Raw genomic sequence first — 26364 nt, forward strand, 5'->3', positions numbered from 1 at the left:
TCTCATATCCGAGGTCTGGGATCTAATGCTGCCTTGCCAAATGCCTGTCTAAGAAGATATTGGTCAACCATTATATGTTCTTCTAGATCATTACTGATCATGCGGTGTGTTCTTACCAGGACGCCTATAAGGAATCACAAGGAAATCACAACTTTCCAAATTGAAAAGGATTCTTCAGCAAGTCACAGTGTCCAGGAACCATCATCTCCTAAGATGTCAAAATCACCTTCTCTTCAGAGAGTGCATGGAGGCCATGCATTGCGGCCCTTGGATGGAACCTTCAGCTTGCAAGAATCACCAAAAATTCAGAGCCCACCTTCAGAGCAGATGTTGGAAAATGGGGTAGCCTTGGATGCTGCAGAAAAGGCCCCATCCATAAAACGGCAAGACAGTTTTGAAATGAGGTTGCCAGAGCTGCCCAAGCTTGATGTTCATCCTGAACATCGGCAGGCATCAAATGCTTCAGATCCTGAGTCCCCTATTTCTCCACTATTGACATCTGATCCCGCAAATGAACGCTCCCACTCAAAGACCTTTAGTCGACCCCTAAATCAATATGATCATATGCCTGTGAAACCCAGGGAGCCTAAGGATACACAACATCAGAAATCTCCATCTTTTTGGAGGCTTGCTGAGCTTAGTCTTGCAGAGTGGCTTTATGCTGCATTAGGGAGCACTGGTGCTGCTATTTTTGGTTCATTTAACCCCCTTCTTGCTTATGTCATTGCGCTGATAGTGATTGCCTATTATGGACCTCCTCACTTAGGCCATGAAGTGGACAAGTGGTCACTGCTTATAGCCTGCATGGGTGTTGTTACGGTGGTTGCCAATTTTTTGCAGCACTTTTATTTTGGCATCATGGGAGAGAAAATGACTGAACGAGTTAGGAGAATGATGTTCTCAGGTAAACGACTTTGCTTGCTTCTTTATGCATTTCCTTAATCTCTAAGTACCATTCCTTCATCTGGTTTTACTAGCTTCTACAGTTCTACCTTACTTTGTAAATGTGTACTGTCCATTTTTAGTTAATCTATGTCTGCACTACCATACAGCAATGTTGCGCAATGAAGTTGGATGGTTCGATGAAGAGGAGAACAGTGCTGACAACTTATCCATGCGTTTGGCCAATGATGCTACATTTGTTCGTGCTGCTTTCAGCAACAGGCTTTCTATATTTATCCAAGACACTGCAGCTATTGTCGTGGCTGTTCTTATTGGGATGCTACTGGAGTGGCGGGTGGCACTTGTGGCTTTGGGAACCCTACCAATTCTAATTGTTTCTGCGATTGCACAGGTTTGAATTCAAGCTTTTGTAACATTTTCATTGAGATCATTTATCTGCATTAGTGTTTTCCCCCTTGATTTTAGTATTGGTTTCTTGACACTGGTGGTTACCTAAAATTTCTACTGAGAGTCTTTTTCTTTTACCCCCTTCAGTTGGTTCATTACCTTCGTATTTACATTATATGTTTAGTCTTATTTATGAACCTTCATATTTACATTATATGTTTAGTCTTATTAGATATTATGACGTTTTCGTGGTCTCACCTTAGAAATATAGCAACTAAAAAGAGCTTCAAAGGGTGAGTGGTTTGTGTGTTGTTCCTCATCTTCAGCTCTGTTGAAGAAGCTGCTGTCTTGGTGCACAAGTATACTTTGATGGTGGTTTCCTTTCTTTAGATATGCTACATTGCTTTCTATTTCTGGTTAAGAACCTTGGTACACAAGTTTTGGGAGTTTTTAGAAAGCATAGTTTCTATTTTCTGTTAGTTACTTATTTCAGAACTTTCCTTTTTATGTAGTTTCTATTTTGGACAGATTTTAGGAGTTATAAGACTAGAAGATTCTACCATGAGTTGTACTTTTTAATTCCTTTTTTTAGAGGACAAGTTTCTTGTCTTTCAAGTTGTATGCTTAGCACTTTAAGTTTTATAAATAAAGGAAGCCTACAATTCTAGTTTTACTTTGCTAGAATTGCAAGTCTTTGTGTGGTTCTTCTCTCATCTTCTTCCTCTTCTTCTCCTTCTTCCAGCACTGATTTGATTCATTAAACCTTATTTTCTAACATGACATCAGAGCTTTATTAAATGAAAAATGGTGCTGTTCCAGTCTTTCTTCTGAAGTTCTTTTTCTGTGTTCTGTTTCCTTGGTGCACAACCACCTAATGCTCCACCTAATACACTGTTAGATCAGGTGTTCATATGAACTGATCTATTCTTCCTATTACCCTATATTTTAAGGTCCCAGAACTCAGATTATATTCTGGTTTTTATCACTTTTTGTTTGCTTCTGTTTCTGCACTCTGTATATTCTGTTTTTCCCCTTATTTGGCCTAGAAATTGCAGATTTCTGCTGTGTTTTCTACTTCCAAGTTCTGGGGTACTTATTCAAGTTTCTACCCTACTGATTGTGTGATATCTATTACAACTTATAATGTCTTCAATCACTGTTGATTCAACTACAAGTACTGTAGATTCCAAGAGGTCACAAGTTGATCTAGTGAATGTTCAAATTACCTCCATCAAACTCAAAGGTAGTTCTAATTATTTGCTTTGGTCACAAGCTGTTCGTGTTTACATATTTGCAAAAGGTAAGCTTAAGTTCATTGATGCTGAACCACCTACTGAGATTGACAAATCCTATGCTAATTGGACCCACATGATGCTATCATCAAAATCTGGATATGGAATAGCATGGAAACTGATATTGCAGCCAATATTATGTTTCACAAGACTATTAGGGGAATATGGGATGAAACCTTTCCCAAGCTAAAAATATGACTTGAATTTATAGTATTTATGAAAAATTGTATCAATTTCAGCAAGATGACAATTCTTTGCAGGATTATTACGACTCTTTTAAAGGCATGATAGAGGATTTGAATGTCTTTTAACCTATAACTACAGACATAGAAGCTTAAGGCACAATGGAATGAGTTTTTTGTCTCTTAAGTTTCTTGCAGGATTGTACCCTGAACTAGAATGTGTAAAAGGACATCTTCTTGTTGGTGAGTATGCCCCCAACCTTAGTAAAACATATTCTAGACTTACACGTATTGCCTTGCCTGAAGGGGGTTCTTCTAGAAATAGTTCTAAAGGAGAAAATGCTGCTTTTACTACAATCTTGTGGAAGGTGATGTGGTTGTGGTTCAGGGGGAGTTAGTCGACCTCCTAGAAGCTATGGTGTTCAACTTGTCGATAAGGCATCTAGGCTTTGTACTCACTGTGGTAAAACTGGACACTTGGTGGAAGCTTGTTGGGCCAAACATGGAAAGCCAGAATGAGCCAAACAACTTGCCAATCATGCCGTATCTAATGGTGGTACTGACACAGTAGCAAACAACGATGGTGATCTGAATTTTCTTCTGAGGACCTATCTAAGACTTTTCAAGAGGATGTAAGCCAAATTCTTTGCCGTCTACAAAATATTGAGCACACCGCTTTCATATTCACTAGTACTTCTACTGCCATTCTTTCTCATGCAAATAACACTACTCTTCTCACTTCTGCATCCTACCTTTGGATCATTGATTCAGGGGCTACTTCCCGCATGATTGGTAGGTCATCACTTTTTACTTCTTTTTCTAAATCTACTGCTAATAACTCTGTTATCATAGCTAATGGAACTTCTACACCTATTCTGGCTCTGGAAATGTTTCTACTACACCTTCTCTTACTTTATCTCCTGTATTCCATGTTGCTAATTTTCCTTTCAATCTATTATTTGTTAGCTAGTTAACTAGAGCTTTGAATTGCTCCATAACCTTTGCTCCTAATTTTTGTGTTTTTTTGGACCTTCACATGAAGAAGACGATTGGTGGAGGGTGTGAACGGAACGGACTCTAATATCTGGACTATGTTGCCCCTACTGCAGCCCTTTTTGATGATGGTGTAGATGCTTTCTAGTGGCACTGTCGTTTAGGCCAGCTTTCCTTAACTAGATTAAAAATTTTATTTCCTTCTTTAAAGTCCGTATCTAGGTTAAATTGTGAGACGTGTGGGTTGGGGAAACACCACCATGCCACATGTCCTCCACACTCTGCCCTCATTGTGAGTCTTTGTTTTCTTTAGTTCATTTAGATATTTGGGTCTTTGTACATCTAGTAATAGGCATGTTTTTCGTTGTTTTTATAACTTTCATGGACGATTTTTCACGTCTTACATGGTTGTTTCTTTTAAAGGATCTGGTTGAGATTTTGCCTATATTTAAAAATTTTATTCATGAAATAAATACTAAAATTTCTCTCCTGTTAAAGTTTTTAGATCGGATAATGCTCTAGAATGCGTACAAAATGATATATCCAATTTGTGTGACTCTCTTGGAATGATTCATCAAACTAGTTGTTCATTCACTCCCCAACAAAATGTAATGGTTGAACGTAAGAATCGCCACCTCTTGGAGGTTGCATGTGCTCTTTTAATTCAGATGATTGTTCCCAAGAGTTACTGTGTGATGCAGTTTATCCGTTGATCATTTAATTAACTGAATGCCTACGACTTTACTTTTTGACAAATCTCCTTTTTCAATTGTTTTTCCAAATGGAGAACCGTTTTTAGTTCTACGCAAATTTTTTGTTTGTGTTTGTTTTGTTCACATGCCACGTACTGTGGATAAACTTTCTCCTCGATTTATCAAGTGTATTTTCTTGGGGTACTCTCTACTCAAAAAGGTTTTTGGTCTTATGATTTTGTTCACTGGAAACAATTTTGAGTGCCAATGTGACTTTTTTTGAGGACACCCCGTATTATACTAGTCCATCTGTTTGATGAAAATCGTGTTTTGAATGGTCCTCCTCCCATTCCATCTTTAGTTCCTTCAAACGACAGTGCCCCTCTACAGGTTTATCAGCGGAGACGTAAGTTGGTGGAGCGTATTGTGGATAGTACAATTCCTCCCACTAAACTAATATTGGCGGCTCTGCTATAGTGGAGATTGAGGCTGGTCCTATAGAAGTACCCTCTTCATCCTCTCCACCAATGGATTCTTCTAGTGGAGATCTTCCTCCTATTTCAGATGGCTTATCCATTCCCTTGAGAAAAGGTAGATGTACTTGCATTTTACTTTCTATATTGTTTATAATTATGTATCTGTTTCTCATCTACCTCCTAACTTTTGTTGGCTTGCCCTTTTTCTATTTTCTACCCATCATAATGAGACCCTTAAAAACCTTAGTTGGAATGTTGCCATGGATGTGGAAATGGATGCTTTACAATCTCGTCATATATGGTCTTTGGTAGACTTGCCCCCTGGAAAATATGTGGTTTGTTGTCGGTGGGTATATACCATTAAGTATCATTCTGATGTTATGGTTGAATGGCTCAAGGCTCGTTTGGTGGCTAAGGGCTATACACAAACGTATGGTGTGGACTACTTTGAGACTTTTTCTCCCTTGGCTAGACTGAATTCTGTTTGTGTGTTGATATCTTTAGCTGTTAATTATGATTGGCCTTTCTTTCAGCTTGACATATATAATGCCTTCTTGTATGGTGACCTCAATGAGGAGGTTTATATGGAGCAACCTTCAGGGTATGTTGCTCAGGGGGAGGATCATGCTCATGTTTGTAGGCTTCATAAAGCCATCTATGGATTCAAACAATCCCCACAAACTTGGTTTGAGAAGTTTAGCAAGACAATGGAATCTTTTGGATCTATCCAATATTCTGATCATTGTATTTTTATTAGACGATAGGATGCTAGTATTGTCATTATGACAGTTTATGTTGATGACATTATTATTTCAGGCAGTGATATTGGGCTATTGATACAATCAAGGCATGCTTACAAAAGTACTTCCAAACCGAAGACTTGGGTCATTTACAATATTTCCTGGGAATCAAGGTAATTCGTAGTAAACGAGGAATTAGTTTGTCACAAAGAAAGTATGTGTTGGATCTTTTGACGAAACTAACATGCTTGCATCTAAACCTACTGACATTCCCATAGATCCTCAGTTGAAGTTAGGACTAGATGATGGTGACTTGTTGGATAATGTCCATTGTTACAGGAGTCTTATTGGGAAACTTATTTATCTCATCGTTACTCGTCCTGATATTTCTTATCTTGTTGGTGTGTTGAGTCAGTTTATATAGTCTCTTAGGAAGGCCTATTGGGATGCAATAACGTGACTACGTGAGTACTTCGGTATCTTAAGAGTGCGCCTAGGAAACGGCTCATCTATTGACCAAATGGGAGTGTGGATTTGGTTGCCTTTTCATATGCAATTGGGTAGGACTGTAGGATCTTAAGATGATCGCTGATTTACTACAGGTTATTATACATTTCTTGGTGGAAATCATGTGACTTGGAGGAGTAAGAAGCAGTCCGCTGTTGCTTGTTCTAGTGCTGAAGCAGAATATAGAGCCATGGACCACACGGCTATCGAGTTAATGTGGCTTCGCTCGTTGTTGGAGGAAATTGGATTTTCCAATATCTGCCCCTATGAAGATGTTCTGTGGTAATCAGGCTACTACTTATATCGCTAGTAACCCTGTGTTCCATGAGAAGGTGAGGCATATAGAGGTAGATTGTCACTTTGTTGGAGATGCAGTTAAGAAGAAACTAATCGAGACTCCTTTTGTGGGTTCTGCTGCTCAGCCAGCTGAGTTATTGACTAAAGCTCTATTCAGGCCTAGTTTTTAGTCTATTTGTTGCAAGCTGGGCATCGGAGACTTGTATGCTCCAGCTTGAAGGGGAGTGTTGAAGAATACGCAGGAGCAACAAGGCTGCTGCCTTGGTGCGCAAGCATGCTTTGATGGTGGTTTCCTTTATTTAGATATGCTACATTACTTTCTATTTCTGGGGTAGGAACTTTGGTACACATGTTTTGGGAGTTTTTAGAAAGCTTAGTTTCTATTTTCTGTTAGGTACTAATTTCAGAACTTTCCTTCTTCTGTAGTTTCTATTTGGACAGATTTTAGGAGTTAGAAGACTAGAAGATTTTGTCCATGATTGTACTTTTTATTTCCTTTTTAGAGGACAAGTTTATTGTCTCTCAAGTTGTATGCTTAGCAATTAAGTTTTATAAATAGAGGAAGCCTGCAATTCTAGTTTACCTTGCTAGAATTGCAGGCCTTTGTGTGGTTCTTCTCTCATCTTCTTCCTCTTCTTCTCCTTCTAGCACTGATTTGATTCATTAAAACTTATTTTCTAAAGCTTTTCATGCAGCAATTGTGATGCCGCCCTGAATTAAGTCATTGAACAAAGGCATCAACCGTCAAATTCTGACAAAACAGAAATTCAAGCAGCTTCGTTAATGGATTTTCAGGGCTCTGTTGGGGGTGTTTTGGTTGTGACTTAACAGTAGTCTTGATAATTTTGGAATGTTTCGGTTAGTTTCCAAATTTTATAGCTTAGTTGACTTTGAGATGGAAGATCCAGAGGGGCTACAGTCAAGATTCTAGGGTTGCAATTTGGAGGGAGGGGAAGGGGCCTAGGATAGATGATTTCAACCAAAGGAGAACTCAAACTGAGATGTAGAACCCTGTGGAATTGATAGTTGCAGGGCTTCCTGCTCTATGGTAGTTTGATGGAAGTATTAGGGTTGCACTATTGATTGGACTGTTGTTCCAAGGACAGGGAGCAAACTTGGGTTCAATTGGTGGCCTTTGACCCCCCCCCCCCCCCCCCAAAAAAAATAATAATAATAATAAAAAAGGGGAGGGGGTAGAGGGGCATTTTTTTTTGGTTGGGGGGGGGTGGTTTTGTGCTGTGTGCATCTTTATTGACTTTTTCGGGGTACATACTACTTGTTGACAAAAGGTTTTGTGCATGCCTCTGCATGGTGCATGACCTTGCTTTCTGCTGTTGAATGGAGGTGAGGTGTCGTTTATTTTACATGGTCATGCCCATCTAAAAACTTCTGTATTCTGCACAGCCATGCATGAAAACTACTCCCTTGCTTATTTTATAGTTTTATGCATATAAACTGTATTTCAAATTTATCATGAGCATTTCCATATGTATTGTTAGTATATCTTGTGTCTCTCCATTATAAATTCATGGTACATACATGTATTAGGTACTCTGAATCAACAACTCATAAAATTTTGGTGAGAGGACTTGATCTGGTTCATCTCCATGTGGTTATCCAACTAGGTTTTTGTTAGTCCTGGGTAGTGTATCTGTATCAACTATACATACCAGATTTGCCATAAGCGAGCAGATCATACCAAAACCAACAGCATTGGAACCTGTAAGTGAGCAGCAACTCGGATGTTGAAATTTTGCTTGTGTTTCTGGAAAAGCACTATCTCAGCCCCAGTTATACTCACCAAAATTTTATGAGCCCTTGATTTAGAGTATCAAATCACTGAATGCTGATTGACCCTTCCCAACATCCCAAACCCAACATGCGCATAGGAAAATAATTCTTTAGACAATAAACAGAAAGATGGCAAGGAACAAAGAAATACATAGCTTGTCTCTGTTTTTTTTTTCTCTCTCTCTAAAATGTGACTGGTTGTCAATTCCCATTTTGCAGAAGTTGTGGCTTGCTGGGTTCTCGAAAGGTATACAAGAAATGCATAGGAAGGCATCTTTGGTCCTTGAGGATGCTGTTAGAAACATCTACACTGTGGTGGCATTTTGTGCTGGTAACAAGGTGATGGAGCTTTACAGGTTTCAGCTTGGGAAAATATTCAGACAGAGTTTAATACATGGGATGGCCATTGGTTTTGCCTTTGGATTTTCACAGTTCCTGCTTTTTGCCTGTAATGCCCTCCTCCTCTGGTACACTGCCATCTCCATTAAAAGGGGTAACCTGGACCTGCCTACGGCTATCAAGGAGTACATTGTCTTCTCCTTTGCGACCTTTGCGCTGGTGGAGCCATTTGGGTTGGCTCCATACATACTTAAGCGACGAAAGTCTCTCATTTCAGTATTTGAGATCATAGACCGTGTCCCTAATATTGATTCAGATGATAATTCGGGACTAAAACCCCCTAATGTGTATGGAAGCATCGAGTTGAGAAATGTTGATTTTTGTTATCCAACTCGTCCTGAGTTGATGGTATTGAGAAATTTCAGTCTCAAAGTCAGTGGAGGACAAACTGTGGCAGTAGTAGGAGTTTCAGGGTCTGGAAAAAGTACTATTATCTCTTTGATTGAGAGATTCTATGATCCAGTTGCTGGTCAAATTTTACTGGATGGCAGAGATCTGAACCTGTATAATCTTAGATGGTTAAGGAGCCATTTGGGACTTGTTCAACAGGAGCCAATTATCTTTTCAACAACTATAAGGGAGAACATAATTTATGCAAGGCACAATGCTACTGAGGCTGAGTTGAAAGAGGCAGCCAGAATAGCTAATGCTCACCATTTCATCAGTAGTTTGCCTCACGGTTATGACACACACATAGGGATGAGGGGTGTCGATCTATCACCAGGACAGAAGCAGAGAATTGCCATTGCCAGGGTTGTGCTAAAGAATGCTCCAATCTTATTATTAGATGAGGCCAGCTCCTCAATTGAGTCAGAGTCAAGCCGTGTGGTACAGGAAGCACTTGATACCTTGATAATGGGGAACAAGACAACTATTCTTATTGCCCATAGAGCAGCAATGATGAGGCATGTAGACAACATTGTAGTTCTCAATTGTGGACGCATTGTGGAGCAAGGAACACATGATTCCCTAGTTGCAGCAAATGGTTTGTATGTTCGTTTGATGCAACCTCACTTCGGGAAGGGCTTGCGCCAGCATCGACTTGTTTAGGTTGTGGATTATGATGTAATTTATAGTCTTCTGGGTCAAGTTCTCAATTCATCCATCCCCTGACAGCCAAGATACGGTGAACCGCAAGATCACTTTGGATGCAATCAATTGACGATGGGGCCATGCAGCAGGGGTGCAGAGAACTAATGGGTCTGTAAAATGTTTATTTGGAGGGTTTTAGGGCTGATGTGGGGTTACAACTGTTCAAAGTTAGGTTTGAGAAGTTGGAAGTGTATTTTCAACTTGGTGGATAGAGCCTAGGAGGGTCATAGGGCATGCCCTAGGGGCAGTCATGCATATTCTTTTGGAGGCACACATTCTGAGTGAGTGATTGTGCCATCCTTTGTGTATTAATTTGTTAATTATTCAGTGAGGCTTAGCGATCTTCTTTAGGGTCAAATGAGAAAATCCATGATTCAATTTTGACAAAAAATGTTTTGTCCAATTTACATCAGTTTTTGTTCCATAATGCTACAGGGAATGGCGACGCCTAATTGCTTACCTAGAAAGCCCTTATATCTATCTTACAGTTATTGGGGGCCCTGTTTAATAGTTTTCTGTGGAATGTAGGGGTGTAAACGGACCGGATTCGGATTCGGATTCGGATAGTGGTATATCTATATCAGCATCCTATTATATTCGGGCGGATCCGGATAATATCCTATCGATTTTCGGACAGATTATGTTGGATTCGGATGATAATTGGATAGTTATTTTCTTGAGTAGATTCTTCTAAATGGGCATGAATATAGATTGGATACAAGTTTTCGACTACCTATTTACATCTTTACCTTTTTATTTGTGAGGGTTAGGTTTGAAATTTAATAATTTAACAACTTTGGTAGTTATTTTAGTAGAAAATCTACAAAAATAATCACATGTCATAGGTAAAATTTATAAAAATAAGAATAATAATTTTAAATAAGTAACTTAATCGGATAAATTTAGTAAAAAAGGGGTAATACCATATCCATATCTTATTAATAATATCTCAGGTTAGTTGCCAGCAGTCCACGATTTGAAAAAACACTATTGTTTCTTGTTAATGAACATACACAAATGTGAATTGTCACAATCACTACAATGGAATACACTTCATCCACCACAAAAATCACTAGGCTATATAAACCACAAAAAGAAGAAGATAACCTATATTATGAGCCATTTCTACAATAGAGTTATAGATTGTGTAAGCTTGAATGGAATAGATCTCTGGTTTTACGAAGAAACAACATTTTTCTACTCGCTCCTTGCACACACTGTTCATTTTAAGCTTCTTCCTTCTTCATGCGTCTTCTTAGACGCATGGGACCATGTTCGTTTTGCTGCTCAACTTTCTCCTAAGCTCGAATTAGAGCATGCCCTGCACGAGGACGCGTCTCCCTCACTTTTCAAGGAGGCATAACTTAAGGTTCAATATAGGAGGATGCTCTGTAGTGGACAAAACATGAGGTGCCAAGGTTGAAAAAGAGAGTACATAAACAAAAATATAGTAATACACACTAAACAGAAATGTGAGTCAAAAAAGTACAGAGAAGGGCTTCCTCAGTTAACAACAGTATGAGAAACAACAACCAGGAAATATACAACTAGATAGAGTATAATAAAAAAAAACAATACAATATTGAAAAAAATACACCACTAAGCTTTAGTCAAGAAATAGGCTAATCCATAATTCTTTTAAGAGCCATAGGAATCATTAAGAAGCCTCTTCAATATCACATGATATTGATTACCCAGGTAACATGAGTTTAAAGCATTTCCTGCTTGGAACTGAAATGATAGCCACAGATTATGCATCCACAAAAGCAATAAATAACCTAATTGATTTCAAAATGATTAAATTTCACTCAGGAAGGAGGGAGCATAAGATTATGGGAAAAGAAAAGGTTTGAAATTGAGAAATGCCAAGTACAGATCAAGAGTCCGAATTGAAACCACAAAAGTAGCTTTGACAATTATGCCCATCGGTATCTGATCAAAGCCCTACCTGCTTGTCCAGGGAAAAAGAGTTTGGGCTGAAGCCTTTCAAATTCTTTAATATTTGGACTTCTACACAGGTTTTTCAAGAAGAGATGCTTCAAAAATAGACAAAGAGTCCTGAATAGTTTGTCAGCCTTTCAAATTTGTTATTGCAGGTGTAAGGTTGCCACTACTTTATCACTTCTTTTTTTACAAAAAAAAAAAAAAAAAAAAAAAAAAAAAAAAAAAAAAAAAAAGAAAAAAAGAAAGAAAGAAAGATTGGGGGAGAGGGGACTGTTGCAGATGTTACAGGAAGATAAAGAAACGAGTCGACCATAAAAGTTTTTTTGTTAGGGTTATTCTTTTCTTTTTGGAAAGTTTTATTTATTTATATAAACATTTAATTGTGATTTCTTAATAGTAAGGAGTGTCATTGATATATTTTCATCATATATGGGTTTGGTTCATAAATTGGATAACTCAAGGGGTCGCATTAATTTAAAGGGATAAGGGAGTGGCCCTAAAAAGTTCGCAAATATTTATCGCTGAGGAGTCTAGGTCACCTCCACGTCAACATGTTTTCCCTTGACATTGGCTAACCCCACAATAGGGGTGGAACCCTCCTTCCTTCAAATTCGAATAAAATGGATTAGAGGTGAGTTATTCATGGATCCCACTCTTGTTGTGTGGTTTAGAAGTGTTAGGCAAGCACGTTGTTCTTCTATACATGGTTCGAAGTGTCGACAGCGATATATCGCCATGTCAGAGTGGGGCGACACGACACCAGCCTCCGACATGAGATCGACAATAATTAACGATATATTGCCAATGTCGCTGATATGTCATTTCTCTCTCTTGCTTATTGTATTTTAACCCTATTTTGCTATAATCTTCGACGTTTATAAGTACATCTTGCTTTGTTATCGCTGACTATCATATTGTTTGTGTCGATCAAGCGGGATTTCATATAAATCCGCGAGTTTTTCAAACTTCCAGTTTCTCCAACATACAGCCGGCATGTGTCGATTATGAACATTAATTTAGGTGGCTTTCTATTTTCTTTTGCTCTCTTTTCTTTTTTTACTTCCTTCCATCATTCCTTAAGTTCCATAAGTTTGATCTGACCCATTTTCTCATCTAGGGAAGGGTACAAAATAAATCAGTTTGATGTTTTAGGTTAAAATAACGTTAGGTGTTTCGACACCTTCCAAATGTCGTGACATGGAGCAATTTTTCAAACCTTGCTTCTACTTTTAAATAAATCAGTTTGATTGCATAAAATTCAAACTAAAATGACCCAAAATACTCTTCAAAAGCTAGGTGTCCTCAAATGAATGCCGCCGAATCCCCATGGGAGGTAGAGTCTTTAACCGCTTTACTAACCCATCATTGGTGATTCAAACTTTCAACGGTGGGATAAGAACAGACGTGCAAATGCATGATCATCCAATAGGAGAGGCACCAATGGAAGGATAGTGGAGTGGTTGAGAACTCACCTCTCAGTGGAGAGATTGTGGGTTCAATCCATACCGGCGGCATAGGTAATATCCCAGCCCCAATTTCCCTATATATAAAGGGCCCTTGCTACGGAAAAAAAAAAAAAAAAAAAAAAAAAAGAAGAAGAAGGAGAAAGGGCATGATGGTCATTTTCTATTCCAAGAGCCTGCTCAGTTCAAGGCGCATGGCTGAGAGAGAGAGAGAGGAGTGTTTCCCTTTTTCCTATACAACGGCCGACGTGCTAAGCCGGCACCTTGAGGTTGATTTTCTATAGTCACATTCTGCGATCGTTGCTTTACATCCTCTCTGTTGCCGTTTCTGCTCGTCAAAAGAAGCTTCTGCTTATCCAATTTTTTTCACTTTCTCGTGTTCTCAATAAATCTCCCAAACTAAACTCTCAAGTCCGTTGCGCGAAGTGCTCAACGCAGCCGATCAATCTCTACATCCATTGTTTGGATACTAGTAAGCTAATCTCCAGACAACAAAAACTACCAGTCAAGAGAGAGACTGGTAGGTGTCTTTCTTTCTTTCGATTATCCTCTCTCAGATATTTTCAAATCCCAAATTCTGTTCTGGCATACGACGTTGTATCAGAAAATTGGATTTACCTCAACCGGATTCCGTCGCAATGACCTCTGATTCCGATGCTTCTACCTCGTTCGATGATGCCACCGACCAAAACCCTAGGATTACTGCTCAAGAAACAACCCAGGATCGGTTGCAAGTGCTGCAATTGGAAGATTCCAATGTCGTTGTTGATGGCGAGGTGGAGAATGGTTTAGTGGGTGCCGAGGATAATGCGACGGACAGGCCTCAAATCGAAGAACCTCTCGTGAACAGTCCCCCGAGGATTTTTTCTACCGATGTTGCGTTTAGAGACAATTCAGAGCCGGAAGCTGATCCGCCATTGAGCCCTAGTAGCAGTGGTTACGCTGGAGAAAGGGGTAGCAGCAGTGCTAACAGTGCGTCTGAAATCGAGGAGGTTGATGAGAACGAAATAGATAACACAGTAACTCAGCAGAATGGGTCTGCTGATTCTGCTTCGGATTCAGTTTCGTGGATTCCTGGGAAACGGCATGTCGATGAGGTGAGTGGTGCGTTCTCTTTACCCTTAACTGGCAATCGACGTCGGGCATTGAAATATACGTCCTGAAAAATGGAGGTTCAAATAATTTAAGTAGCCGAATATAATGCATGATATTTTCTTGGTCCGTACACATTTCATTGCTTGTATTTGTGCACCAATTGAAAGGTTTTGTCGTGGTTGACTGCCCAGCTAGTGTAGCTGTTCCCTGGGCGTACTATTGCTAAGTATCCAAGGAAACTATCAGATTGTTTTACAAGGACGACATAAGTTTCTTATAGGTTTTGGGGGTTGAAGACTTATAAATAACAGTGAACGTTGCTGTTCATATTTGTCTTATTTAAGCCTTTGCTATTGAGCAAAGGATGCTTTTAGCATTAGAAACCTTGTAGGGGAGGCATGTTTTGGTCACATAAAAACTCTCAGGCTTATACCAATTTCAATTGTTTAGGCTGGCTGACTAGCCGCGCCCCCCTCCCCCCGAAAAAAAAAAAAAAAAAAAAAAAAAAAAAAAGAAAAAGAAAAGAAAAAAGAAAAAACAGAAATGCCAAACTCCGGAGCTAATCAGAGTTGTATCAAACACTGTAACGCTCCATTGATGTCCAAAAAGCAAAACCACTAATTAGGCTACTTTGAATCAATATCTAGTTAAGAGGAGGAATTGAATATATAATACTGTGTAATAATAATTCTTTGGTGCTTAGGTTATTTATATGGGTTACATGTGTTTTGGAGGATACTTTGGGAAGTCTATACTTGTCCACTTAATATGAGTTTATCTACTTGAAAGCATCTCCAGTCATCTTTCTTAGAGGACCCAAGTTATTGCAATGCAAAACTACTTATGAGGTCTTATTGGTGGTGGGGCTTCTTTGTTTTTTTTTTCTTTTTTCTTTGTTATGTAGTTATGTTTGATTTAGTTGCTAACCCCCTTCTCTCTCTCTATCGCTCTTCAGACTCTGCTTTTGTTGGTTTTCTTGAATGTGGCTGAAGCATGCATTTGAATGTTAAAATTGAACTTATTGTGGTTCTTCTTATATGTCCTAGTAGAAGTAGGAATTAAGCAGTTATCCGCAGTTTGATTAGGAAACTAGTTAGTTTGTGTATACACCCAAAGTATGCACCATGAATAAAGAAACACAATTTTGATTAAATTATTTATGAAATAGCACAAAGTACTTGTAAGTCGTAACTTGGACATTCATGTCCCAACTATGTAATACTGTTACAAGTACATGATACAAAGTATGGACTACAAAGTGGACCAAAAGTCACTAAATTTTGACTGAAATTGGTGGAACTTTGGCCAAAGGAACATCAGCTGAAATTCTGGCCTTGTCAAGCTCAACAAAATTTTCCTGAGAGTATGACAAGTTTTTGACTTATGATTAAAATTAGGGTGTTGGTTAATTGGACAGCCTAATTACTGTGGCAGTAGTGGTTACATACTTACATCTGACTGTGATATCCATAAATTGGATAGATATCTTGGCCAATAAATCTGAACCAGTGAATTGCCTTTCCTTTATCACAGCTTTGGTTAAGATAGTTGTTACTTCTACCCAGGGTTTGAACTACCTCATCAATGTTTCCGTTAATCAATGATGCAGGATGATGCTTCAATTTCTTGGAGAAAAAGGAAGAAGCATTTTTTTGTGCTGAGTCACTCCGGCAAGCCAATATTCTCCAGGTCTGTCTTAGTTGCTGAGAAACCCCAAAATTTGTCTATCCGGGAGTCTAGAATGTCTGTCTTATTTATTTTATAAGCTTTCTATGTTATATTGTTGATATTCTAGGTATGGGGACGAGCACAAGCTAGCAGGATTTTCGGCAACCTTGCAAGCAATCATTTCCTTTGTGGAGGATGGGTATGTGACCACTAAGTTATTTGTAATTCTAGGTCACACTTAGGTTGAAGATACACTGAAAAGAGGGATTGATTGTTTTTTCTGCTAATCTTATTATAGGGGAGATCGTGTTAAATTTGTAAGGGCCGGGAAACACCAGGTATGCTAGTTTCCCTCCTCCCCCCCACCCCCAAAAAAAAAAAGAAAAAAAAAAAAAAGAGTGAAGAATGTGCTTCTACATATATTCTCTGATGGCCCTTTCTTACGCTTAATCTTTTCCATTTGATACTCCACTTGCTTATTCTTATGAAGTGGATTTCGCAAAAATTCTTGGCTGAAGTAGGTACTGTCCTGCAAATTACTGGCGAAGGGAGAGTGTTCTGACTGCTCAATGCTTGGGCAGAACCAACCCTTGTCTGGACTTTGGAGCCAGCCCAAAATCAGCTTAAGCTTTTAAAATACAGGCCAGGCCCTTTACCCTGCTGATACAATGGTGTGGGTGGGACAATTTTGGGCTGGGCTGAAATGGGTAGAATCCTGCAGGTTACTTGTTTTGGGAAGATTATTGACAGTGGCAGACTGCTTATTTAGTGATGATAGTGACTTGGAGGTTATCTTAGGGCCCGTTTGGTTACATGAGTTTGGAGATTTCAAATCTATAGATTTTAAATCTGTGGAGTCATAATTTATGAAATTAACTATTTGGTTAACCGAATATGTGGAATGAAATCTGTAGATTCATTTGTGATTTTTGTGAATGCACAAATGTTTAGCGTTTTTATAGTAGAGATGAAATCTTTGGATTTCACCCCATACCCATAAATTGACAGATTCACGTTTTTAGTGTAAAAAGATTTTCCTTATCTCTAGATTTCATGAATCTAGATATTTTCACAACCAAACGGGTATAAATCTCGCATTCATGAATCCAGATATTTCAAATCTTTGGATTCATGTAACCAAACAGGCCCTTAACTAATTAGACATTCATGGTCGATTAATTCTGTATTTAATTAAAAGAGAATCCATTTTATTCCAGTTGACTAATCTTTGGTAGATGACTGTACAGACAAAGGGCAGGGTGTCATTAGAACTCGTCTTTGTTTTTGGGGCACTTAAGTCCTTGTGAAATAATTTAATACAAACACACTGTCACATACAAAAAGGAAGGGGAAAAAAAAGTTGACGTTAATCTTCTTTTTCAGAGTGTTTGTGGCTAATTTATGCTGTTTTTGCTTTGATCCATATTGGATATGTAAGGCATAGCACTCACAAGGGAGAGAGAAGAGAGGAACAGGCGTGCCTTAGATTATAGATAATAATGTTGTTGGTTCACTAGAAATTGCTTTATTTCAGGTGGTTTTTCTCGTGAAGGGGCCCATTTACTTAGTGTGCATCAGCTGTACTGAAGAACCATATGAAGTTTTAAAGGGGCAACTGGATCTCATTTATGGACAGGTAGTACTCCTATCTTTTCAACCTTCCTAATGTGGATCTTATCTGGGGGTGGATAGCCAAAATACGCTCTTTACTCCACAGCCAAGTTTATGGTGTAAGAACTGTAGAATTCCATTCCCATAGATTCACTACCTTTTCTTATGTGGACAAGATATTGTGGAATTTTGGGGAATTCCTAGTATAGGTCCTATGTCAAACTTGAGGGCCTATTTTTATTTTAAGATCTACCATATATGGGTTTTCTCCATGTTTTTTGAATGATGCCTTCTGTTCAGACAGTTGCAAGAAAATAAAAGTTCGAGATCACTTAATGACACATGGAGTAACTGGATGAGCATGAAACATAAGGCATGACTAGTTTGAGATCACTTAATGAACATGGAGAAACTGGATGATCCTGGAATGTTAGACAATGACTGAGTGGTGATTTAGGAAACATTTCCGTTGAATTTTGAGCACGTGCCAATCTTCAATCTGTATGCTTTGTCATCTACAGTGGGCATGTGTGGGGGAAGGGTTCCTACAAAGGGAATAAAGTATGGGAACACTGCCACTTTTATATTTGCAGCAAGTTATTATCTCAATTAAATATGCTTTACATTCCAATGGATGTTCACTTTCTCCAGGTTTGTTTTCATTTTACTCATTGATTAGTGTTTTGGTTTTATGGTGGCAGATTATACTAATTTTGACGAAGTCAGTAAATAGATGCTTTGATAAGAACCCAAAATTTGATATGTCTCCACTGCTTGGAGGGACAGATGCTGTTTTCTCATCGCTGATTCATTCCTTCAGCTGGTTACTTTCTCACTTTTCCCCTTTCTACGTTGTGAATATAAATAAAAGTTTACTTTGTCGATTTTTTTAATCTCAATATCCTTTATGGCATTGAACACTTCTGATGAACAAGTAATCTATGTACACATTTCAAGAGTTGCCTTCTGATGTATATTCGTGTATCAAGGTGGCAAGGTGACCCAGGTTGGTGGGGACTGGGGAGGTGAAACTCAATCTCCAGGCCAATCTTGCCACTTCAAAAAAAACAGTTTGACCTGAGATCTCACCAAGCTGGGGGGATTCCCCACCCACCCCCACCCACCCACACTTAGGATATGAACTATATTAACTTGCTGTCCTGCCTATTTCACACTTTTGAACACCCTGGTGACCTCATATGTATAAAAAGGGGTAGTAAATGGGGGTTCCCTCGCTAAAATAAAACTTTAAGATAACCTGTTGTACAAATTATAAATCATGTACTCATACATTAATGTTCAATGTTCAACTTCAAACAAGTCCGGTACATCACACATTTTACATAATTTGAATTACTAAGTTGTATTGATAATCAAAATGGCAAAGTTACAAGTTGAGATCGAGATTCAAGACCCTCTTTGCTAAGCACTATACAAATAAAGATTACCTTCTTGTAGATTAGCTTGGAAATGAACAGAATGAAGTATAAATGGTGTAGGAATGCGAAAATCAATTGGAGTATGTTGTCATAGCAAAGATCTGGCGAAGTAGTAGAGCATTTCCAGCAAATCCTGCAGCAGCAGCTCAGAAAGTGGGGAAAGTGCTTCCTCCCGGTGCGATCGGGACGGCTCAACTCGATTAAATTGGACCCTTTTTACAAGATGGGTTTGTTAGAGTTTGGGTCAAAATCTTGGCTCAACTGAGATCTTGACTGGACTGAGATCTAATTTCTTGGATCACCTTTGGTCTTGTCTTGCCATTTACAAAAAGCAGATACCTTGCTAGATCTTGTTAGTTCTTTGACCATGCAAGGTGCCCAAGTGTTAATTTTTATTTGCCCCCTTTTCCTAACATTGTTTAGTATGTCACAATAGATACCTTATATCATTGAAAAGATCAACATTAAGCCACGTCATCATAGAGAGTAAACTTCGAGGCACATCAAGTCATCAAAAAATCAATATTTAGTAACATCAAGTCATAAAGAATCAATACTAAGCGACATCAAGTCATCAGCAATCAACATAGAACTTACAATAGATATCAAAATCAATATCTTAAAGTATACTATGTATCACTTGAATTTCTTGTTATTTGGATGGTGCTGCTAATCCTTTTTATTAATTTGATTTTAGGAACCCTGCTACATTTCTTCATGCTTATACTTGTCTCCCTCTTGCGTACCCAACAAGGCAAGCAGCAGGTGCTATACTGCAAGATGTTGCTGAATCTGGGGTCCTTTTTGCATTATTAATGTGTAAGCACAAGGTTTGTCTTTATACCTAAGTTAAAAACGCAATTATGCATTACACCGATGAGAGACGGTATTTCATCATTTTACCAGGATACTGGAGATGAAATTCCAAAGTTAAACTATGTTGGATTATTTGAAATTTTTTTCAGTTGTTGGTTTGAATTTAGAGAATTGATCACTCAATTAAGTCTGTAGCTTATCTGATTCAGTTTTAATCATATTTTTGTATGTGGGAAGCTAAAATGCTACAATATATATCATATTCTGTTGGATTTGTGCCATTTGCGGCACATGCAGTGTGAATCATTGATGTTCCTGAAATGGCTTCAATTTCTTTTTTTTTTTGGCAACTCAACAAATGATTGTTTGAAATATTGCCATGAATACTGTGCTAGCACTGTGAGATGTAATTGATCTACAAGATGTTGCACCAAGCACAAAACTTACCCTCTAGTGCTAAATAGGCAGGAGCAATGCAAATACCTTTATGCCTTGTAACTGTCAATTGGATATGGTTCAGTAATTCTGTGTATAATATTTATCACTTAGCTCCTTCTTTAGCTAGTACATTTGCTAAGGAGCTTGCAGTTCTAGGTCTTCAAGAGGAGCAGTGATGCAGATTTGATGTGAACCAAGGAGGGGGGAATTACCTTTACTGGTTTATTGATGAATAGCAGACCCAATTAGGGTTTTTAGAGCCTGTGGCTAAGGGAAATTAAGGTTTTCAGTTTACAACTAGGGTTTCTAGTGTTTAGGTTCGCTAGGGTTAAAGGGAATTGAGGTGTAGGTTCAATCAATAGGGTTTAACAGGCCTAGGGTTTCAATGAATTGCTTAATTTTCCTGCAGTTTCTCTTTTTAGGTCTAGGGTTTGGGTTGCACATAAATAGGGTTAATTTCTAGGGTTTTGAAATGGTGGGGCATGCAAGTTGCTGTAATCGAAGGTGACAGGCTGAGAATTAGGGTTTAGAGTGAGGGGACAGAAGGTTTTTAAGTTTCTAGGGCTGAGAAGGTTCCAGAAGAATGCCGCAGGGAAAGAGGGGGGGGGGAAAGGCTGGGGTATGCCTTTGGGTTGGGAATTTGGGGGGGTGGGGGGTGGGATTGGTACTTGCTGAAACTTGAAGGAGTGAAGAAACAAGGCTGCTGCTGAATTGCTTGAATGATGAAAAACAGTCACTGGGGCTGCAACAGGGTTCCTCCTTTTGGAAACCTAACTTAACCCATTGATCCTCCTTGGCTATAATTCTCAGCAATTTTATTCAATAATCATATCTGGTTTGTTACATTCCCTGGCGTTGAATTTGTATCCAAACAAAAAGGAACTCCCAGTGAAATTCGTTACCTAGGGAGTTCAACTTGAGGCAGACCTACTCTTTAAAAGACTTCTACTCTAATATGGACTCCAACTCAAGCTAGACTTAGCCACTACTAATTACAACTGAATTTAAATAAGCAAAGTAAAAGGTAAAAAGGACTGCTAACTTCTACTAGGACTCTGACTATAACAGACCTTAAATTAAGACTCCTAGATGGACTAGAACTCTCTCATATCTCATCAAAGAGTGATCCAGTCAGCAAAGTAAGGATAGACCTGGACTCCTGGTGAACTTCTGATTCTACTGGGATTAGTCAAGATAGATTAGGGCACCAAAAAAACCTAAATACCCTTGAATGATGAGGCTCCTCAGTGGGTGATGTTAACCCAGGTTTAGGGTTAGACTTCAAGATCTTCTAATTGCATTTCAGCACTCAACTAGGTTTATGGAGGCTTTGGCTAAGGGTTCTAGGGGTTATAAGGCTGCTGGGATTGTGATTTCAGGTCTGAAATTAAATATTAATTCAACTTAGATTTGGGAATTCCAGTCCTTGGCCAATTGGGACTCAGTTAGGGTTAGGTTTTGGTTAGGATTTAGGATGGGCCTTGGATTGCCGTTCTAACCTGTTGTGATTGAGTTACAGATCTGAAACAAAGTGATGTTTGAGGTTTAGCCGTTTAGGTTCGAAATTGGAATCCTAATGCAACTGGGATTCAGTTGGAGCTTCAGAAGTTTCGGCCAGTGGGCTTTTGGTCTCTGAGTTTGCTGGTTTTATATTTCAGATTTAGGACTAAGGGCTTTGGAAAGGTTAATGGGGATTGGAAAGTCTGACTTAGGGTTAATGGAGCTTCTAAAGAAAATTCTGCAACTCTTCTCAAAGAAGAAGATGAGGTGCAGAAATTCTGAACACTAGAATTAGGGCTACTTTGGGGTTTTTAAGATTAGGACTAGGTTCTAGCTTAGGCAATCCTAATGAGGGTACAATGGGTGGTTTTGGGCATAGTTGTCAAAGCGGCAAAGCGACTGGGGTTTTGCATAGGCGACAAAGCGGCGCTTAGGTGACAATAAAGCGGCTAAAGTTGTCAAATTTTTTAATACAACTACTTTTAAACTACTTTTTTATACAAATACTTTTTATAATAAGTTAAACATTCAACAATATTATTCATATATAGTTTAGTGAAATTATTTTACAAATTATTTTTAACTTGATTTTTTTCTTAAATATACATGAATAATATTTGAATTGGAATCAAAATTGATGTATCCATTTTTCATTTTTATTTTTTTATCAAACAGTGCCAACATGATAAGTTAATAGATCTCATTATTCCGATTTCCAAGTCATTGTTTATTTAATGACTCATTGATTATCGATGTTGAGTATGACTTATGCTTCACATTCTGTTGTCTGTTCCAAGTCATTGTTTATTTAATGACTCATTGATTATCGATGTTGAGTATGACTTATGCTTCACATTCTGTTGCCGACAGACACTTTGGGCCTCGGAGTTCATTTGCAAATTGGGCTTCGATTCCGAAATGACTCACCTCTATAAATTTATATATGGCTTTCATAGTTGTCACGGCGACAAGGCGATGCAAGGCTGTTTAGGCTAATTGAGGTGATGAGTCGACGAGGCGCCCTCCGAGGCGCTTTTGAGGCGTTTTAAGTGAAATTTTTAGTGTACATCTCATTCACTCTAAATCTATCATATCTTATATAATAAAAAAACTAATATCAGACTACCTCAAGTCATCCAACATACTACAAACCACACATAATAGGTCCTAAATAAAAAGTCGCAAGAAGAAAGGAAGAGAAGAAGTTGCTTGTCATTGGCCACTGCTTGCCGGAGTGTCGCTGCAGGAATGGAAGAGAAGAAGAGAGGAAGAGAGAAAGAGATTAGGGATTAGGAGTGAGAGTGAGAGTGTGAGACTTGAGTCAAAAACTTATTCTCTTTCAATTTTGTTTGTTTTTATTTTTATTTTAACATTTGATCACATGTAGCGTCATTATACATATGCATATAGGTTCAAACAATAGATACTTTACAATTGGAATCTAATAAGTATTTCAATATATGCCTTCGATTAGGCATTTTTCTCGTGATTTAAAAAAGAAAGAAAAAAAAGTGGACGCCTTATTGCCTAAAAATAAGGCGACGCCAATTTGAGGCGCTCCAAAGGAGCCTAGACGCCGAGGCGACGATTAAGCGACGCCTTGACAACTATGATGGCTTTGTAGAATACATTATGATTAAAAAAAGTGAGACAATAATATGTACAAATTACAAAATGTAAAACAAGCGGCTGCTTTAGCGTCTAGGCAGCAATAAGGCGCACAAGGCGGGGAAAAAAAATCAATTATTCAATTAAGCAGTCAAAAATTAAGCAGCTTAAAAACCGCTTTGCCACCTCGGCGGATGCTTTGACAACTATGGTTTTGGGGCTGGGATTGAGGGAATCCTAGTGGGGTTGGGACTGAAAACGTGGGAAGAAGTAAAAGGGGGAAAAGAGCTACTGTGGTTAGGGTTTGGGTTTGGGAATGGCTGCAACTATAGGGGATGGGGTGTCTTGTCTTAATTTTACTTGAATTGAGGTAAGCTTGCTGGAATTCTGCAGATGAGCTTGAAAAGATGATGAAAGAATCTCAAAACTTGAAACAAGAGCACTCTATTCCAGCCGTAGGGTTCCAAGGGGAATCTGACAACTTTCCCAAAGTCAAATTCTCAAACTCAAATCAATTCATTAATCCAAATTGTAAATAACTTACACTAAAAAGGCTATTTATAGCTTGAAACAAAGGACTTAGACTCGAATAAGGAAGCTTGGTTGCTAAGCAACCCAAACTTACTAGACTAGCACCTAAAAATTAGTACTGGAAGTAAATCTTTCCTACTTTACGACTCAAAGACTCTTAATAAAGGGAAACACCAATTACTTAATCACTAAGACTGCAAGTTAGAAAATAAAACCAGAAATAATTCTGAACTAACCCTGCTAAATAAACTTGATTCTAGGGGGAAATGACCATTTTGCCCCTTGGTGATATTCAGCCCCCCTTTGTTTGGACCCTATTTTGGATGGGCTTGAGCCCCTTCTAGGCTCTTTTTGGGCTGCCTGGGGGTGGGATACATCAGTGGGTTGTGGAAGAGATGGCTCCCTAAGTCTTCTTGCACCTTCTGATGGTCCACATTAAGATTGCGAGTATGTAGGCCGGTGTCTATTCTAGTTGTGATCTTTTAGAGAAACAAAGGAGAGAGAGAGAGAGAGAGCTTGAGAAGAAGAGCAAAGGGAGATAGAGTAGAGAAGAGAAATCGGAGAGAGAGGATGATGGGAGCTTCACTGTCGTCGTGAGATACTCCATGTACTATCGGTTTCATTTATAGAAAAATAAAGAGAATTGCACTTAATCTTGAAACCCCCAAAATGGGATCCTATCTGGAGTCAAATAAGTCACCAAAGCCCTCTCGAGATTCAGTGCTTGGCGCTAAATATCAAGACTCCTTTATTTCCTATTTTCCCCTCGTACACTGGTCTTGTGTTTCATGGTTTGAATTAGTTTTCTAGTTTAACTGAACCTGGGAGTTTTAGTTCACATCTGGGCTACTCAGTTTGTTTTTCTCTGTATGGGCTTGATCTCAAGGCCCGAGTGGATTATAAGGGCTTTGAATATTTATTTTTGGGTTATCTATTGTGAAAGGGTGTTTTAATGGGCTGATATTAGCCTTATCTATGTACACTTGATAAACTGATAGAGCGATGGATTATGTCAATTTTGGTTTCTGAGCTGTGTCAAAATTGTTTTAATCCTAACCTGCCCATTTTTCAGAATTGTCAAAGTATCCTAACTGTAGATCTGCTTGTTTATTAACAGGTCATGTTGTGTTAGCGCACAATGACATGTTTTCTCAGTATAGTATTAATATTTGGTCAATGGATCATGTTGGTTTATACTAAATTTATGGTATATGAGTTGTTTTAGGTAGAGTTAAAACCTCCTCACGAGCGAAAGCATAACAATTCACATTTTATCAATGTTTAGGTGTATGTAATATATACTTTTAGGTTCTGATTTCAAAAACATTTTTGCATGCAATGGTTCAAACATGTCTGACACCCCATAACCTCAACACTAGCGCTGTTTGGTGTAGGCCTCAACCCTATTTGGCGTGCCATGTTGGAAAGTGGCCGGTTTTACTCCGTACACTTTATTATTTTGTGAGGCTTTACTACTCTTTAGGAGCCTTGCTTGTGACTCTTTTATCAGTCTAGTATTTGACTTTCTAGAGGCTAGTGAGTGGATTACGAGCTACATATTGAAACATTAATGTATTCCTGTAGAAATGTGACCAATCATCCTATATCTATTTGTATAGCCGCCACCCCAGCTACAATCTTATCAAATCCTCCACTTGCTTTAAATATCAGTAGTTTGAGTTATTAGAAACTCATACCTTATTATGCCACAAAATTGCACTTTCCGAGAATATGAATTATGATCTAGAGTATAACATGACCCGAAGTATACTGTTGCAGGTTATCAGTCTTGTTGGTGCACAAAAGGCTTCACTTCATCCTGATGATATGCTGCTACTTTCCAATTTTATCTTGTCTTCTGAATCCTTTAGGTAATTAGAAGCTCTATTGGGTTGCTCATCTCTTGCTTTGTTTTTATCTGTTTGTCTTGAGAATTTTGCAAAGTAATTATTGCATGGAAAAATACTAGAATTATTTTTTGCATTTATATTCTTTTAGATTTTATATGTGATATGTTTTCAAAGTTCCTTTAATATATGTGTATGAATGTGTCATGACTCATGAGAACTTGAAAAAAAAAGTATTTGAGCTGAATTTCATGGCTTCTCATATCGGCCTCCATCGACCTTGGGGGATGTCCAGACTGATGAACATAGGTACTTCAAATTATCCCTATTTAATTAGTGTTTTAGTCATAAATCCTACGTCCTGCAGTTATTAAGGTTTTTGAACCACCTATGAATCATTGCTCAGTGGAAACACATGAAGTCAAACCAAGTCATAAACAAGGCTTCATAAAAATACCTATTGCAGTTTCGGTTGAAGTTAGACCTAACATTAGTATGTGTTTAGCAGGATGAAATTAGTTAAAAGCTTATTCTATCTCCCAAGGGAAAAGGTAGGTAGGTTCCTGTGGAAGCTAGATTTTCTTTCCTGTAACCAATTGAGATTTTTTCTTTTGTGAAAATTTAACTTAATTTTCTCAGTTCATGTTTGATTA

General features: G+C 38.4%; 2 protein-coding genes across 2 annotated transcripts in view; both read left to right on the forward strand.

The window, feature by feature from the left end:
- Nucleotides 1–10278, forward strand: part of LOC149023433 (ABC transporter B family member 20-like) — a 28296-nt gene extending 18018 nt beyond the window's left edge. The window contains exons 9-11 of the mRNA XM_089143973.1: nucleotides 120–904; nucleotides 1053–1294; nucleotides 8480–10278. Coding sequence (XP_089000099.1) covers nucleotides 120–904; nucleotides 1053–1294; nucleotides 8480–9709 — 2257 coding nt within the window. The 3' untranslated portion in view covers nucleotides 9710–10278. The remainder of the gene's footprint in view (nucleotides 1–119; nucleotides 905–1052; nucleotides 1295–8479) is intronic.
- A 3063-nt stretch (nucleotides 10279–13341) lies between these two features.
- Nucleotides 13342–26364, forward strand: part of LOC149023434 (vacuolar fusion protein MON1 homolog) — a 42486-nt gene continuing 29463 nt past the window's right edge. The window contains exons 1-8 of the mRNA XM_089143974.1: nucleotides 13342–14255; nucleotides 15863–15942; nucleotides 16049–16120; nucleotides 16220–16259; nucleotides 17456–17557; nucleotides 18234–18355; nucleotides 19669–19801; nucleotides 25644–25735. Of these exons, the coding sequence (XP_089000100.1) occupies nucleotides 13797–14255; nucleotides 15863–15942; nucleotides 16049–16120; nucleotides 16220–16259; nucleotides 17456–17557; nucleotides 18234–18355; nucleotides 19669–19801; nucleotides 25644–25735 (1100 nt within the window). The 5' untranslated portion in view covers nucleotides 13342–13796. The remainder of the gene's footprint in view (nucleotides 14256–15862; nucleotides 15943–16048; nucleotides 16121–16219; nucleotides 16260–17455; nucleotides 17558–18233; nucleotides 18356–19668; nucleotides 19802–25643; nucleotides 25736–26364) is intronic.

This window comes from Hakea prostrata, chromosome 2, assembly GCF_041222555.1.
Source record: "Hakea prostrata isolate BN-2017 chromosome 2, UWA_Hpros_2, whole genome shotgun sequence".
Lineage (NCBI taxonomy): Eukaryota > Viridiplantae > Streptophyta > Magnoliopsida > Proteales > Proteaceae > Hakea > Hakea prostrata.